The sequence below is a fragment of the Sciurus vulgaris genome (genome assembly GCF_902686455.1).
Source record: "Sciurus vulgaris genome assembly, chromosome: 8".
Taxonomy (NCBI): Eukaryota; Metazoa; Chordata; class Mammalia; order Rodentia; family Sciuridae; genus Sciurus; species Sciurus vulgaris.
Genome location: NC_136468.1, coordinates 62,227,785 through 62,243,432, shown reverse-complemented (window position 1 = coordinate 62,243,432; position 15,648 = coordinate 62,227,785). Strand labels below are relative to the sequence as shown.

At 35.2% G+C, this 15,648-nt stretch overlaps 1 protein-coding gene and 1 long non-coding RNA gene across 2 annotated transcripts in view; one reads left to right on the top strand and one right to left on the bottom strand.

The window, feature by feature from the left end:
- The window catches only part of GNAI1 (G protein subunit alpha i1), an 82,491-nt gene extending 68,708 nt beyond the window's left edge, over nt 1-13,783 (top strand). Inside the window, exons 6-8 of the mRNA XM_079150573.1 lie at nt 5,971-6,100; nt 7,125-7,278; nt 11,682-13,783. Coding sequence (XP_079006699.1) covers nt 5,971-6,100; nt 7,125-7,278; nt 11,682-11,872 — 475 coding nt within the window. The 3' untranslated portion in view covers nt 11,873-13,783. The remainder of the gene's footprint in view (nt 1-5,970; nt 6,101-7,124; nt 7,279-11,681) is intronic.
- On the bottom strand, nt 684-5,952 carry LOC306667793. Its single transcript, XR_013765643.1, has 2 exons — nt 2,850-5,952; nt 684-1,196 (listed from the first exon to the last, which is right to left on the bottom strand). It is a non-coding gene; the product is annotated as an uncharacterized lncRNA (long non-coding RNA).
- Nucleotides 13,784-15,648: the final 1,865 nt, after the last annotated feature.

Below are 15,648 nucleotides of genomic sequence, written 5' to 3'. Positions count from 1 at the left end.
GATTGCTTCCACAGCTATCTGAAAGATAACACATTTGTTACTGTCTTCCTTTACTGATTTATCAGTGGTTCAAGGAACTGAGTTTTTCAGAGAATGAAAGTTCCATTTCAGTGTTCTATGGCCTCTTTTACCCACAAAAAAATAATCATTGCTGTGCTTTCTGAAATGAATATTCAGATCATAAGTAGTTTGTCTGGCAGTGTTAACTGTGCTTGGTTCATAAAGTGGTGTAATTTTTTTTTTTTTTTTTGTACCAGGGATTGAACCCAGAGCAGTTAAGCACTGCGCCACATCCCCAGCCCTTTTCTGTTTTTTTTTTTTTTTTTTTTTTTTTTTTTTTTTTTGAGACATGGTCTTGCTAAGCTGTTGAGGCCAACTTTGAATATGTAACCCTCCTGCCTCAGCCTCCTGAGCCACTGGGATTACAGGTGTGTGCCACCACACCCAGCGCTCATTTCACTCTTAAGGCCCAGCATGCATGTTGTCTCCTGGTGGTCTCATTCCTTGAATCACTCACTGTCTTTTAGCGGGCTACTATACTTGCCGGATGTTAACTGACCATGTGATATATCTGATCTGGGAACGGTTATCATATTTATCTTAAAACTACGAAGTGATTTTTAACTTTAAGGAAGTTTGCTGTTAGAATGAGAATTTAAAATATTTCTTTAAATCTAGTGTACTTTAGTTTCTGATTTTTTTTTTAACCTTTTTTTTAAAGACCATTTTCTGAAGAAAACTTACTGTTATAAGTTTATAGGTTAGCAAGTAAGGATTCTAGGTCTAAGTTCTTCTTAGAGTAGTTGGAAAAACTTCATTAAGACCCATCATCCTTGGGCTCCGTTTGTGGCTCAGTGGTAGAGCCCTTACCCAGCATGTGTGAGGCACTGGGTTCAGTTATCAGCACTACATAAAAATAAATGAATAAAATAAAGGTCTATCAACATCTAAACAATAAAAATTTTTAAAAAACCCTTCATTCTGTATAAATAATACGTACCAATTAAAAAAAAAAAGTCCTATCAGAAAGATGGGGCACCAAGAATAGAAGAAGAATAGATACAGTTAATACACAATGTATCCTATCAATTTGTGCAATTATTTATTAGCAATTATGTGTTAATAAATACATTTAAAAATTAAAATATGTATTAATAATTGTGGTTTTAAAAATATCTTAAAATTTCTATAAGATCCTGGACCAAAAAGAAAAAAGATTCTTAACAGAGAGTCTGTCACAGTCTTGCTCTTTGTCAAATGCTTAAAGATAAAACAAATTATTGCCTATTTTAAAAAATATTGTAAAGGTGAAAACTATAAGTGGTGACAAGTGACAGTGGCAAATGTTAAATCAGTTACCTGATACTTAAGGGCAAGCTGACTATGTGACATTCACTTTTCATCTTAGTTAAATGTATTGTAAGTATTTTCTTACAGATCACACTCTTCACTTAGGTAAAATCTAACTGCATGTTTTAAAGCTGTCATTTCAACATTAAGCAAGTCCTAAGATACAGTGAAGGTGACTCTCACCATGATTTTCCAGGAAATACATTTACGTTGCTTCATTTGGGCTCCTTGGGTGAAGTAGATTTTAGTGGGAAGTATTTAATTAATGTTCTAACTTACTTACAAAATAGAGGTTTGTCTAGAACTTCAGATTAACTTTGTTTTCAGATTTGAGTTCTGTTAAATTATAAGCATTGCTAACATGGTTACAACTTTGCTTTTTTTTTTTTCCTTAGTTTCTATTTTTTGGTACTGGGTTTGATGCTTAACCACTGTGACCACTGAGCTTTTTATTTTTTATTTTGAGATGGGGTCTTGCTAAGTTGCTTAGGGCCTCCCTAAGTTGCTGAGGTTGGCTTTCAACTTGCAATCCTCCTGCCTCGTCTCCAGAACCAGTGTGCTGCCACCGCCTGGCCCAGCTTTGCTTTTTATGTTAAGTTAGCCTCCAATGAGTGAGGGCAGAAATGTGTTGAGAATGATCATTGTGCTGGGAACTCTCTGGGCAGTCATTGTTTTGTAGTTCTGTGTGTATTTCATGTTAGAATTCTTTGATTTTAACCAGAGTAAAATAAGTTTCAAATTTCTTTGTATGATCGGTATTAACAAATTCAAAATGAGGCAATAGGGCATTTATTTTAATTTAAGAATTCATATTATCATCTCTCTCAATAGACATTTATGACTAGACCCCATGATTTACTTTAATTAAAGAATCTACAGTTTTATTAAACTCTTGTCAGATACAGTGTTAATGCATTCCTTCTATTACAGAATTTGCATGGTGTAAGAAATATATATTCCTTTCCTATAAATGTGTAATGAATTTTGGAATATGGTGTTCTGTTTATAAGTATGAAATCCACGTTGGACAGTTAGTTCTGTACTGGTCAGTCTTGATCGCAGTGGTACTAGATGACAGTCCAAGGACAGATCAGCACAGCTTAGGGTATACAGCCTCCCCTCCCTCTACTACTATCTCAAAACTCAGATTCATTCCCTGTTTGATGCTAGTTAAAAGTTGTATCTTTTCATGTGGAGAACATACTACTTTTTTTGTTTTTCTTTTAAACAATAGAGATTCAAAATTTAAAGAATAATGTATTGAATAAGATATTTCTGTCTCCTGTGTGAAACAATGAATAATGCTTTGTATTTTATCTGCCGTTCCATGGAAGGTTTAAGAAGTAATAAAACTTGGTGGTTCTTCTATTTATTATCTTCATCTATCTCTCTCTCAATGCTACTAAAAAGTCTAATCTTTTCTAATATAATTCCCCGTTATTTTTATTCATTGACTTATGGACTAATTGACTTTCAGACATGTTCCCCAGACCAGTAACATCAACATCTCATACCTGTTGACTCTCATTCACTAAAGTTGAAAATCACTGGCTGAGCCCAAAAGTTCTTTGTTTATAAGCAATATATGATGGATCCTCATTTACTTATATTTCATTGATAAATAAATACACTGAAGAGATTTCTTCAATAGTCAAATTACTTAATAAATTACAATTAAAGTTCTTTCATAGTTAACTTTTCCACAGAGTAACTGGTAGATCTACACCTTGAACATAACAAAGTCTCTTATTTCTTTAAAGTGCTTTGAAATATTCTTCAGTTTATTCATTCAGTCCGTAAAGATTTGTGAAGTTCTTGACTATGTGTGTCCAATGTTGGAACATAAAAAGAACAAAAAGAGAGAAAAATCTTCATCTTTACATTCATGAGGTAGAGCTGGGAAAGGAAAGAGATAAATGACAGGAAGTTGAATATTTGTGAGATGCAAGGAGCAATAGAGAAAAGTAGAATTATAGAAAAAAAAAATACATGGTAAGAGAAATCTGTTCACTTCCCAGGGTTGCCATTACAAATTACCACAAACTGGGTGCAAAAACAAGTAGAAATTTTTCTTCTCCAAGTTCTGGAGGTTAGAAGATTGAAATCCATATGTCAGCTAGGCCTTGTTCTCTCTGAAGGCTCCAAGGAAGAATCTTCTCTCTTCTTAGCCAGCTGCTGGAGGTGGCTGGCAATTCATGGCTTTCCTTGGCTTGTAGTTATGTCACTCCCGTATTTACCTGTTTTCAGGTTTCCTTCTTCCCTGTGTGTGTGGTTCCTTTTTGCTTAAGAATTAATTCCTCAGCTTACCTTCCTGCTCTTGTTTTAGCGTGAGCACCAGCAAAAAACAGAGTTTCAGTTTTCACACTTTTCTTTGCGAATATCTTCAGCTGAATGTCCAAAATCATTGCTTGCAAGTTCTGCCTTCTACCCAATTCAGCCAACTGTTTGCCATTTTATAACAAGGATTGCCTTTTCTGCAGTATGTAACATGTCCACCCCTGCCCCACCCCACACCTTTGGTACCAGGTTTCCGAAAATTGCTGAGGGCCTCACTAAGTTGATGAAACTGACTTTGAACTTGGGATCCTCCTTCCTTGGCCTCCCAAGCCACTGGGATTACAGGCTATAATGTGTTTTCATTTCCTTTTACGTCCTCATTTCAAACCTCAAGGTTGAACTGTCCACCAGCATTCTGTGCATAACAGTAGGTGCATTCTTTAAGACAAAGCTTTCCCACCGTTCACTTCCATCTGAGTCGTTAATACCTGCATTTCTATTACTCATTTCTTTAAAATAGTCTAGATTTCTTTTTTTCTGTGAAGTGCCTCAGGATTCTTCTAGCTACTGTTCATTTTCCAGTTCCAAAGCTACTTAACACATTTTTAGCACCCCTGTTTTGGTACCAGTCAGTATTCTCCAGAGAAACAGAATCGATGACCTGTAGTGCAGGTTGGCAGGCTTGGAGACAAGGTATTGTGAAGTCTTGTGGAAGAATTTCATTTTCTTCTGAGAAACCGCAGTTTTTGCCTTTAGGCCCTTTTGACTGATTGCAAGAGACCCATCCATGTTACTGAGGACTGTCTTCATGACCTAAAGTCGTGATTGTAGATATTAACTGCACCTAGAACATTCATTTCTCAGAGGCACCTAGATGAGTGTTTGATTAAATAGGTGTAATAGCTTAATCAAGGTGATAACACAAAAGTTACCAGCACAAGAGAGAAAATGTGGGAGGGGTTGAGGTGGATTGTTATAGTGAATGAACAGAGAATAGGTGACATTTGTTCAGCGAAGTTTTCTAAGAAAGGCTATCTGTTCGATTATCTATTATTGTCAAATCATGTTCCAAAGCAATTTTGAAAATATTTACACAATTAAAATGAATATATTTTCTTTTACTTTGTTCTTGTTTAACCTCTATGGCCCTTTTCTGCATCTTATCCTTTTTGTATTCCATCCTTTTTTTTTTTTTTTTAATTCATTTTGATTTATTATGTGGTAGAATCCTTTTGTAATGTGGCACACTTTAATGAACAATTTCTGGCTAAACCAAAATAAAGGTTGCATTTTTAAATGATGATAAAAGTAACAATAGTAGTTGATATACTCAGAGTTGGTTTATAGGCCAATACTGCTCTGTAGGGAAAATTCTTTTGCCTGGGAATTAAACAAGGGACTGTTTTAATTAGTGCACCATCTAGATAAATGGAGCTTTTAAAAATGTACCAGTTTGCATGGTGTTTCCATTATATAAGTGGTTATTTCTAGGTTGCATAATGTAGTCTATGCAAATTTAAACTTTTGCTTAACTTTATAATCTCTTGCCAGGAAAAAGAGGAAAAGGCCACTGTCGCTATACAGTTTGATAGTGTTACCTCATTCCCTAACCTGTGATGGTTCCCTATTGTATATTGTGTAAAAACTGAGTGTTTTCTTTTTTTTCCACTCCAAATTCCAAGGCTTTTCAGTCGGTCTACAATTTATTTCATGTTTTCAGTTCTCATATTTTTTCATACCACAATTTTACTTTTTAATCTAGGCAAGTTTTTTTTGCCTGTATTTGAATTTGATTTGCTTATTCTACATTTTCCTACCTGGAATTGTTTCTCCTTTACATCAAAGTAATGACGTACTGCTTATTGCCTCTGAGAGAAACTCACAGTGGAAAATAGAGAGCCATGCCCTCTGCCCCTAATGTCCCATGACTGGCAAATTGAATTTGTACCCTTTGATCTTTGTATTCCCCAGTTGCTTTCTGTGACTTCTCAGTGTTCACATGTAGGACAGTCCTTTCATTTGTATTTGCTTTAATGTCCTAAGTGTTCTCATATGTTAATGAATGTCTTATTTTTGTTGAGGGTGTTTTTTTTTTTTTTTATTTTAGAGATACCCTGTAATCAAAGATGTTAAAATAAATAAATAAATGAATAAACTGAGCAGACATTTTACCCTTTGAGAAAACCAATTTGTGACATTGTTTTCCTCCCACTCAGTCCTTTTCTCCTTTCTTCCCATCCCACAGTCCCCCAGCTGTTTGGAGCATTTTTGTCTGCATTTCAGAACTCCTCGGAGCTTTTGAACATGTATGGGAATGTCAACTCATGATTTTTGTTCTTGCAGAATGTTTGATGTGGGAGGTCAAAGGTCTGAGCGGAAGAAGTGGATCCACTGCTTCGAGGGAGTGACAGCCATCATCTTCTGTGTGGCGCTCAGTGACTATGACCTGGTTCTAGCTGAAGATGAAGAAATGGCAAGTACAACCCTTTTGAGTCTTGAGCATGAAATATGCAGAGCTGGAGATGGTGTTGCCAAGAACTTTTCTGAGAAAAATTCTTGAGAAATTCTTGCTTATGCCTGAATTATTTGAAAGTTTAGGCTCTTCTCTTCAACTTTTCTGTTTGCATAATAAAAGGAAAAGTATGCTAAAGAATCACAGATGCATCTTGAGGAAGAGATTGAGAGTCAGTTTCACCTCAGCCCTGTATGTTTATACATTTCCAGTATATCATACTTACAGACGAAATCAATTTAAAGTTAGGTCCACGATAATCCAAGACTCATTTTTCTTCATTTGTTATTTCTGCCAGTTTAGTAATCTTTGATGTATGCAGTGTTTTGTAATTTTCAGATATGTTTCAGTGCCATTAATTTGGAGAAATAGAAATAGACTAATAATTTAAACTGTCATTTTAAATTATCTTTAATGCAAAGTCGAAAAAAAGAGATAGGAGTGTCAGTGTTTTTAAAAGCAAGTATATACAATTAAAGTGCAACACCATACTTTCCTTCATTTCAGCACTATAAAATATCTCAGTGCTCCCTTTGAATACAGACCCTGGAAAGGCAGGAAACAAGAATTGGAAATCTCCTTTCTTTAGACTGTCAGTTTGTTAAATTTATTAATCTTTAAAAGCCCCACTTACCTCTTAATGAAAACTTAGATGAGCCCTGCCATCTTGGATTTTTTATCAGATGTTCACTGTTGGGCATCAGATTATTGTAACATCCTGCACAGGAGGTTCCCAGGCATAGCACAGGACTCACAACACTCAGCAAGTAATTATTGAGTGCAAAAATCCATGAGACACTCATCTTAGCTAACATCAAAGTGTACTTAAAATGGCAGAAATGCATTTTTGTAGAGTGTTATCTGTGTTTCAATTAAGAAGTTCTGTTTTATTGAACACTGATTTCTGAAAACAGTCATCAAGGTCCTTGCTATTAGTGAAAACTTGATTTTATATTAGTGAAAACAATTTTATTTTCTATTGTAGAATCGAATGCATGAAAGCATGAAATTGTTCGACAGCATATGTAACAACAAGTGGTTTACGGATACATCCATTATACTGTTTCTAAACAAGAAGGATCTCTTTGAAGAAAAAATCAAAAAGAGCCCCCTCACTATATGCTATCCAGAATATGCAGGTATTTTGCTTTTCTTTGAATAACTTAACAGGTCATGTATTTCTAAGTAAAGCTTCCCCTAAGGCAAGATTTCAGTTGATTTAAATCTCTCAACTTTTGATAGCTCTTATGCCTTTAGAGGATATTATTTATCAAACTGCATTTGAGCCCAAGATGTGGAAGAGATTACTGAAAACAATGTGTTCATTTTATGGAAAAGCAGATGGATAGATAATTTTCAATGATGACTGCAAGTCTTCATAGAGTTAAAATATTGGTTTGTTCATCCAGGAAACAGATCCCAAGAGAGGTATTGTGGTATGCACTTAAATAAAACATGTCTCTGCTCCCTGTCTGATTGTCATAAACAGACAAGAGCTGTGCACCATGCCACTAAGAAGGAACATGGGCATTCTTGTAAGGAGAAAAATGAAGGAAATAGTGAGACAGCTAACTCTTCTCATCAGAGAAGATTTCTTAAGAAGTCTAAAGTTTGATAATGAGACTGTTAATGATGCTTTAATTTTACTACTCTGGGACATGGACTGCGAGTGAAAAAAATAAAAGTGCAATCCTAGCTTTTTCAAAATTAGCTCCTTGACCTTGAACAAGACTTATAATTTATCTATGGTTTCAGTGCACCATCTGTAAAACCAGGAATTAGGATCTACATTGTTTTGAGTCTAGTCTAGCTCTTCTTAGCCTGCTCTCAGGAGTGCACCCTGGGAATAGAACTATTTATCCTCCCCCACACACCAACTTACAGCTCCTTTGTTACAGAGTAACTCAGTTTTCATTTGTTTTACACATTGCACTTCTGAGTAAGATTTTAGTTTAGTAAAGAACACTCTATACCTTAATAGCAAAAAAGTATAGCTACAACTGACTTAAATGATCTCTAAATCAAAATATTCTGAGGAGTTTAGTTACTTACCCTTATCTAGTCTTTCCTGCTTAAAAAAGAAATCTCAAGAACTTGTTTCATTATGAACAAAATTTTAGTTCATCTTAATAATAATTAATAAGTGTACTGTCACTGACTGCCATTTCCAGGGGACGTTAGGTGATCCTGTGTATCAGTACTTGGATCGCCCTACTCATAGAGGTGTGAACGCTTGAGCTTAACAAAAACCATAGAGTCCAGTTTCAGACCCAAGTTGATTGCTCTCCTGCATCCAGACTATTAATAACTAGGCTACATTTAATTAAATTCTCTGTGGAAGCAAAAGGGAAATGCTACTCATTATTATAGCCCTGTCTACTGTGAAGTTATACTTTAATTCACAATAATTTCATACAGTAACTTGCTTAAAAACTTTTGCAAGTCACAGTATCCTAAGTGACCTTATTCAGAAAGATTTTTAGTGCTTATTAAGAGTAAAATTACTCTTTGTTCAAATTCCAAGATTGGAGTAATCCAGAAACAAGGTTCTCAGTTTTCCCTTACTTGAACATATTTTTTTGGTTTATTTTTTATCATTTTTTATGATGAAGTAGCTGTTTTGTACGAATTCATAAAAACCAGAGTATCGAAATTAGTCTGTAAATATTATTTGCCTGTAGGAACTTCACAGCAACCAAGAATGTACTTGTTAGCCCTTTCCTTGCCAGGTGTACAGTGTGTTCAGGAATTATTGCTTATATTGTCAAATTAGAATTCCTGATCTCAGAATCTTTGCCCATAAATAATATTAGATCATTATTTCATATCTCCAGTGTTAAGATTATAATTTAAAATCTACATTGCACGCCCTACGTATTGATTCAGTTGCCACTTGCTTCAACCTCAGCTCTCGGTTCTTACGGCCATTGCTTCCTATGGAATAAGCCTGGCTGGCCCCCAAACCACACCCTCATTTTATCTGTAGTCTGCTTGCTCTTGTGCTCTCTTCCTCTGCCTTTTTTTCCTGTCTGTTGCCATTCCACCGGATTTCATCTGCAGCCCTGCAGTCCCTCAGCACTCTGCCCTTTCACAGACATATTTATTCTCTGACATGTTCTTGTCGACCTGAATTTCTCTCTGGAGCCTCAGGCTTGCATTACCAACTGCTGGGTGCCCTCTTAGGTTTCTTAGCACCTGAAACGCAAACCAAGCTCATATTTTTACTCAGATTTCCTTCTTTCCCTTTTGATTATGTCATCAACTTCTCAGTTCTCCATTCTTAAAAGTTTTTTTGTATACTCATCTTTGTTCAGGAAAATTCCATCACATTGTTTGAAAATATGTATCACCTTGACACATACACTTTGCTGTCCTATCCTTAAGATTTAAAATCAGATTAAGGAATGTGCTTATTGGTTCAATCCTGTAACTTGTAACTCTTGGGGTATAGTAATTTAACCAGTTTCCTTGAATATTTATAGCAAATGAGCACTCACTGTAAACTATTCCAAAACATATTTTTAATTTAGGGGTCACATTAACTTCCTTGTCCAACAAGACACTGTTCATTGCTTCAGAATTTCGGAGCAATAACTTCATTATGATTTAATAAGATAAAAATCGAGTTGTTGAAATATACGATTATCTACTAGGAACATCAGAATTCAAATGTAAACTTCTTCAAAGACAGTAGTTTTACTATGTCTTTGTCCCTTATATAATGAGTTCCCTAAGCCCAGCATCTTGGCCTTTGTCATGTTGAATTTACAAGGCTCATGTAAGACATGCAAGGAGCTTAGGAAGCTGTAGAATCTGATGCTTATCCTTGAAGTGTTCACATTCTAGTTTAGGCGCCCTAATGCTGAAAAAAAGTATTTGAGGCCCTGTAAAGCAGTGTAACGGAAACTGAAATAGAGTTTTTCCATCGTCTAGGGATTTTTAGTGATACAGAGCCCATAGGAATTGGGATAATTCTGAAGTTATATGGAGTGCCAATTGTGAGCAACCTGAAAGCTGAGCTGGTTGGAGAAATCAGGTGGTGCAGGACAATGCAGAGGAAAACCTTCAGCAACACAGGGGGCAGTTTGTATATTGGGTCCTTCTGATACAAAGGGAGCCTCCCATGGGGACTAACAGGCCTCAGAATAGCATTCTAGAATAGACTGGGTAGCAGAGGACCTTGAAAGCCAGACATATAATCTTGGATTATTACTACTAAAGAGGGTTTTTAATAATGTATTCAAAGGAACATTTTACACAACTCTTTTATATATCATCTTGTATTCATTAATATATTTTATTACAGTACTGTTATGCATATAGACATACACTCTCAGCACAAGTGAAGCATTGAGTTTTTTAAAGTGAACATGCAGAGTGAAAAGTGGAGAAGGAACATCCACCACTCCATTCAGGAGAGCATTTCCAGGATCACAGGAGACCTATCGTGCCTCCTCCCAACCTTAACTAATCAAGCACCTCCCTCCCACTCCTTCCAACCACAGAGTAATCATTATCTTGCCTTTTGTCTCTTCTGTGTATTTTTAATATTATTCAAACATTTGTTGTATCACACAGTATGTACTGTTTTTGTTTCTGGCTTCTTTTGTTGAACGAAATATTAAGAAGATTAAGAAGGTTCTGTGTTACTGTGTGTTCCTGTGGCATTTTGTTCTCATCTCTTGCCTGTTGTATGAATATACCAGAATTTTTTAGCTGGCTACAGTTGATGAACTTTAGTACCACTGTTAATATTTTCCATATGTCTTCTAATGAACATGTACATGTAATTGCATCAAGTATATAGTAAAACCTGACTTGCTGGGTTAGAGTATGTGTGCAGTTTTCATTAGGTACTGCCAACCAATTTCTGAAGTGTTTGTACTTTGAAGTCTTTAGTCAGTAACCTGAAAGTAGAAGTGCGTCATTCATTATTTGTAATCATGTAGCCTTAAGCTACATTGTACCTGCTTGTACAATTTTTGAATAAACAAGAATGATAAATGCTAGTTCATGTGTAAATAGGAAATAAAGTAGAAAAAGCTGATCAGCATTCACCCAGCATTATTGATCTGCTACTAGACTAGAACTGCAACAGCATGCCACCATCAGGCACCGAAGTGGTTCACTTTGGGGTGCAGGTGATAGAGGATAAGAATAAAAAGAAGATCTGGTATTTGGAGATTGAGGTTAGAACAAAGACCACAACAAACATGAATACTGTGCAGGGGCCTGGAGATATAGCTCAGTTGGTAGAGTGCTTGCCTTGCAAGCACAAGGTCCTGGGTTCAATCCCTAGTACTGCAAAAAAAAAAAAAAAAAAAAAAAAAAATACTGTGCAAAGGAGATTTTAGTTTTAAGGACTAATTTATAGTCTTTAAAGGTAGTTAACTCGGTTGTTTTTCATTTAGAAGAAATCCTTTCTCTCATTCTGTAGGGCAAAATGCAGCTACGGAGTCACACGTTTTATATTTTAAGGTCCATTTTGCTTAGTAGTATAAGTACTTTTAACTTTTTGTATCCTTTGCTTTTCCCATCTCAGGATCAAATACATATGAAGAAGCAGCTGCATATATTCAATGTCAGTTTGAAGACCTCAATAAAAGAAAGGACACAAAGGAAATATACACCCACTTCACATGTGCCACAGATACTAAGAACGTGCAGTTTGTTTTTGATGCTGTAACAGATGTCATCATAAAAAATAATCTAAAAGATTGTGGTCTCTTCTAAGTTTTGCAGTTAATAGTAACATGCATTTTCAAACCAAATGAGTACTTATGTATGGATCTCTCTAGACTAGAGTCTTGCAGCAACACAGAATGTAGTATATAGCAGATGCATCTGGGATCTGACCAAAGTGGTTCTGTTTTGTTTCTTTAGCTGAAAGTAACAGAAGGACCTTTTTTAATTGTGAAAGATGGTCCTGAATGTGAAAATGAAGGACAGTGTTAAAGCTGGGCTCTAGTGTATTGATTTCTGTGTAAGTGTAAATATGCAAATGTATGTACAATGTATTTATAACTTTAATTTCCCACATTACTTTTAGGTTTAAAGAGTGGCAACTTATAATTCTAGTGTGATGGCTTTGGAAATAACATTAATATTAAGTACCTTGTACTGAACGACAGACTTTTACTATGTTTGCCAGTTTCAAAAAGCGTTATTTATGTTCATGTCCTATAAATTTTTAGGTACAATAATTGATATTAGAACATGTCACAGCCCTTTATCTTGATTATATGTATACTTGTATTCATAAAAATGTTATTTGTATGAACATTGCACAGACTATTTTAATAACATGATTTGTTCTTTAAATCTAATGTGTTTTATTGAAACGTTCTTTAAAAGGATGAGTATACCTGCCTTTGGATCAATTATTTCAATATGTATGCGTTTCAATTGTTCTTTTATTTAATGAGTGCATGATGCTCTGATTCTACATTATATTTAGTTTGAAAACAAAAACTTTAGATTTTTGAGGATATACTATCTTAGACTTATAAACATGTAATTTTTATTCAGTTGGTTTGTTTTCACTTTGAATTTTAATATCTGGATAGTATTCATGCATTACCTTAAAGGTGATGCCAGATTAATTTTATACACTTTAAATAAGTACATTTTTATTTATAACTAAGTTTAGGTAGATGTTGAGAGCATTTTTGTGGGTAAAAAAAATTAGCATAATGAATTTTGAGACATTCATTTGTGTATTTCCTTTGGGAAATCCCTTGTACTTAGCATACATAATAGTTTCTTGTTTGCAGGATAACATGAAAGATCTTTGAATATTCTATTGCTGATATTTTATGTAAGCTTTAAATTCATACATGTAAGTAGTTTCCAATTATAACACTATGTTAAAATAACTTTTTTTTCCTTAGTATATCCAAATTCCCTTTAGTTGTTTAAATTTATATTTTTTTCTTTTTAAATTATTCTGTTATTTCTGACAATTAAATGGACAATAACACTTGGAAAAATGAGTAATAGTATTTAACAGAATCAGTGATTGTGTGTCTGGTCCAATAAGTGTTATATATCAGCTAGATATTGAACATTGATAGAATCATTTTTTTAAGGTTATTTACAAGGTGTCTCTGAGACCTTGTTTTAACAAAATGAACAGCACTCCCTGCCCCATTTCTCTTGTTTTTAAACTCATCCTGAAAGATTAAGTCTTTTGGTAAACTTTGCCGGTAAGTGGTTTCTGAGTTTAGTTATGTGTCACCATTTCGTTCAAGTTTGTTTGTTGAAGTATGTGTATATGTGTGTGTATGGGTAAACACGAACTACATTCATATCTGTTTCATTGGGGGATTTATTTCTTTCTTTGTGATGTAAAGAAATTCAAAGTTATCAAAATTCCTTAAATGTGTTAGTTTAGATTCTTTATGTGCCTTTCATGAAAGATATGTTTTCATTAATTTTACTGATGGAAGATCTGTAAGATCCACATTGTGAAGCTATATATGAAATTTATATTATGAATAAATTTGAATGATGAGGAATATGGTTTAAAAAGCCACAAAGAAGCACATACTGGTGACCATCATTGATGAATTCTTGAACTTTATTCTCTGTGATTGTGTTACTAATAAATCCTAATAAATCTAAATTTTTAAAATTTTACAAACCTGTTGGCTAAACCCAATATGAACTAGAATTTAAGTATCATTGTACGGTATATTTATTTCTTCTTTCACAAAGCTCTTTTTGCAATTCTATTTCAAAAGCTTGAGTTTCCTGCCCCACTTGTTCTCCTATGGTAGTAAAATGCCAGGTTTGGGATTACCTGCTTGAATACCTCTTCTGAGAATTCATCACCTGCTCCTGCTCAGGGTGCCCTGAACTAAATTCATCATCATTCTCCCTTGAACCCAGTTCTCCCCTTTCATTCTGACATTTTTGCTATGGCTGTTTGGATATTGGATGTCCCCCAAAGGTCTATCCTTAAAGGTATGGTCCCCTGAACAGTGCTTTTGGGAGGTGGTAGAATCCCTGAAAGCTGGGGCCCAGTGAGAGATCCTTAGTCACTTGGGGGCACACCCTCAGGGCATCTCTTTATGTTTGGGGTTTTTTTAATTTGTTTTTTCTGCTTTCCATTTCCATAGCAGCCTCTCGAATTCAGGTTTTCACTGAACTTCCACTTGAGGTAACATACTGATTAAATTCCCATTCCCATATCCCACATCTTTCTCTTTTAACTCAGGTTAGTTAATGAAGAGCTCTGGCTATTCTTTACTCTGTGCAGTCACCTGCATTGGCTCTGACATGTCAGTAAAATGAAATATATCATGGCCTACCAGTCAGAGCTCTTCATCATCTGAGCCCGCTTCACTACTCCCCACTCTCCTCCTGTACTACGTCCAAGTACTGCTCTGTTCATTGCCAAGGCTCTCCTCTAAGGATTATACTACGTGATACATGTTACGTATTTTGAAACTGCCTGGTGCATATGAAGTTTTCATTCATGTCTGTTCATAGTATTATATTATTCACCAGCACTTTTGTTTGTTGATACCTCTTTAGATTTCACTGGCATCTGTTCTGTCCTTTTGAGAACTACTTGGTTCTCTGTGTAGGGTTGCCAGTCACATTTTTCAGTTCCCTAGCTGTACATGCAGGCCTGATTAGTCCAAGTCCCCCATCATTAAGCATGTGACCTAAACTGAGTCAATCAGAGTCCCAATTTGTTTTTAATTTCCCTTGGCTCATCAGGTATAACAAACATACCACTCTCATGGGCATATTGATAATGGGAGAGGTTGTGCATGTGTGGGGCAGGTGTACATGAGAAATCTCTATGTCATCTTCTCTCTTTTGTTCTTCATAGTGCTCTTAAAAATAAAGTGATTTTTTAAAGCTATTAAAAAAAAGAAAGCCCCAGTTTTCATTCCTAAAGCCCCTAAAGTTCTTGTGATGTCTACAATTCCCTTCACTGTAGTACCTTTCTGAAAAACTACTTTTTATGCTTGATCTAATTCAATCACATTTAGTCTCATACTAAAAGTGTTGGATAGAATGCATATGTTCTTATTGAATGCTGACGATAATTGTGAGATAGATCCAAGAGGTTCAGAGAGGTTAGCTTGAGCATGATGAAGGTTTCAAACTTAGGCCTTCTACCTACGTATCTGTCAGAGGACTCCAAAGAATGCTTCTTTTTTCCGGAAAATGTACATATGATCTTTCATCTAACCCACTGAGCCCTTCAGAGTTCCTCTGAACTATAATACATTTTTACCTTTAAAAAAATGGTACCTATTATATGTCATATCAAAGCTGTTTGTGTTATCTTAACATCCATTCGATTTTAAGGTACTTGAGGGCACAGTTATATGCATTTTTATAACCTTTTTTTGTCTGTGAAACTATCCTTGGTGCCTTGCATAATGAATACATTGAATAATGTGATCAGTATTACAGGTATTAGCTGATCAGTATTACAGGTATTAGCATGATCATTTCTTAGTCTCCATTTTGGAGTAGTGTAGAAAGTG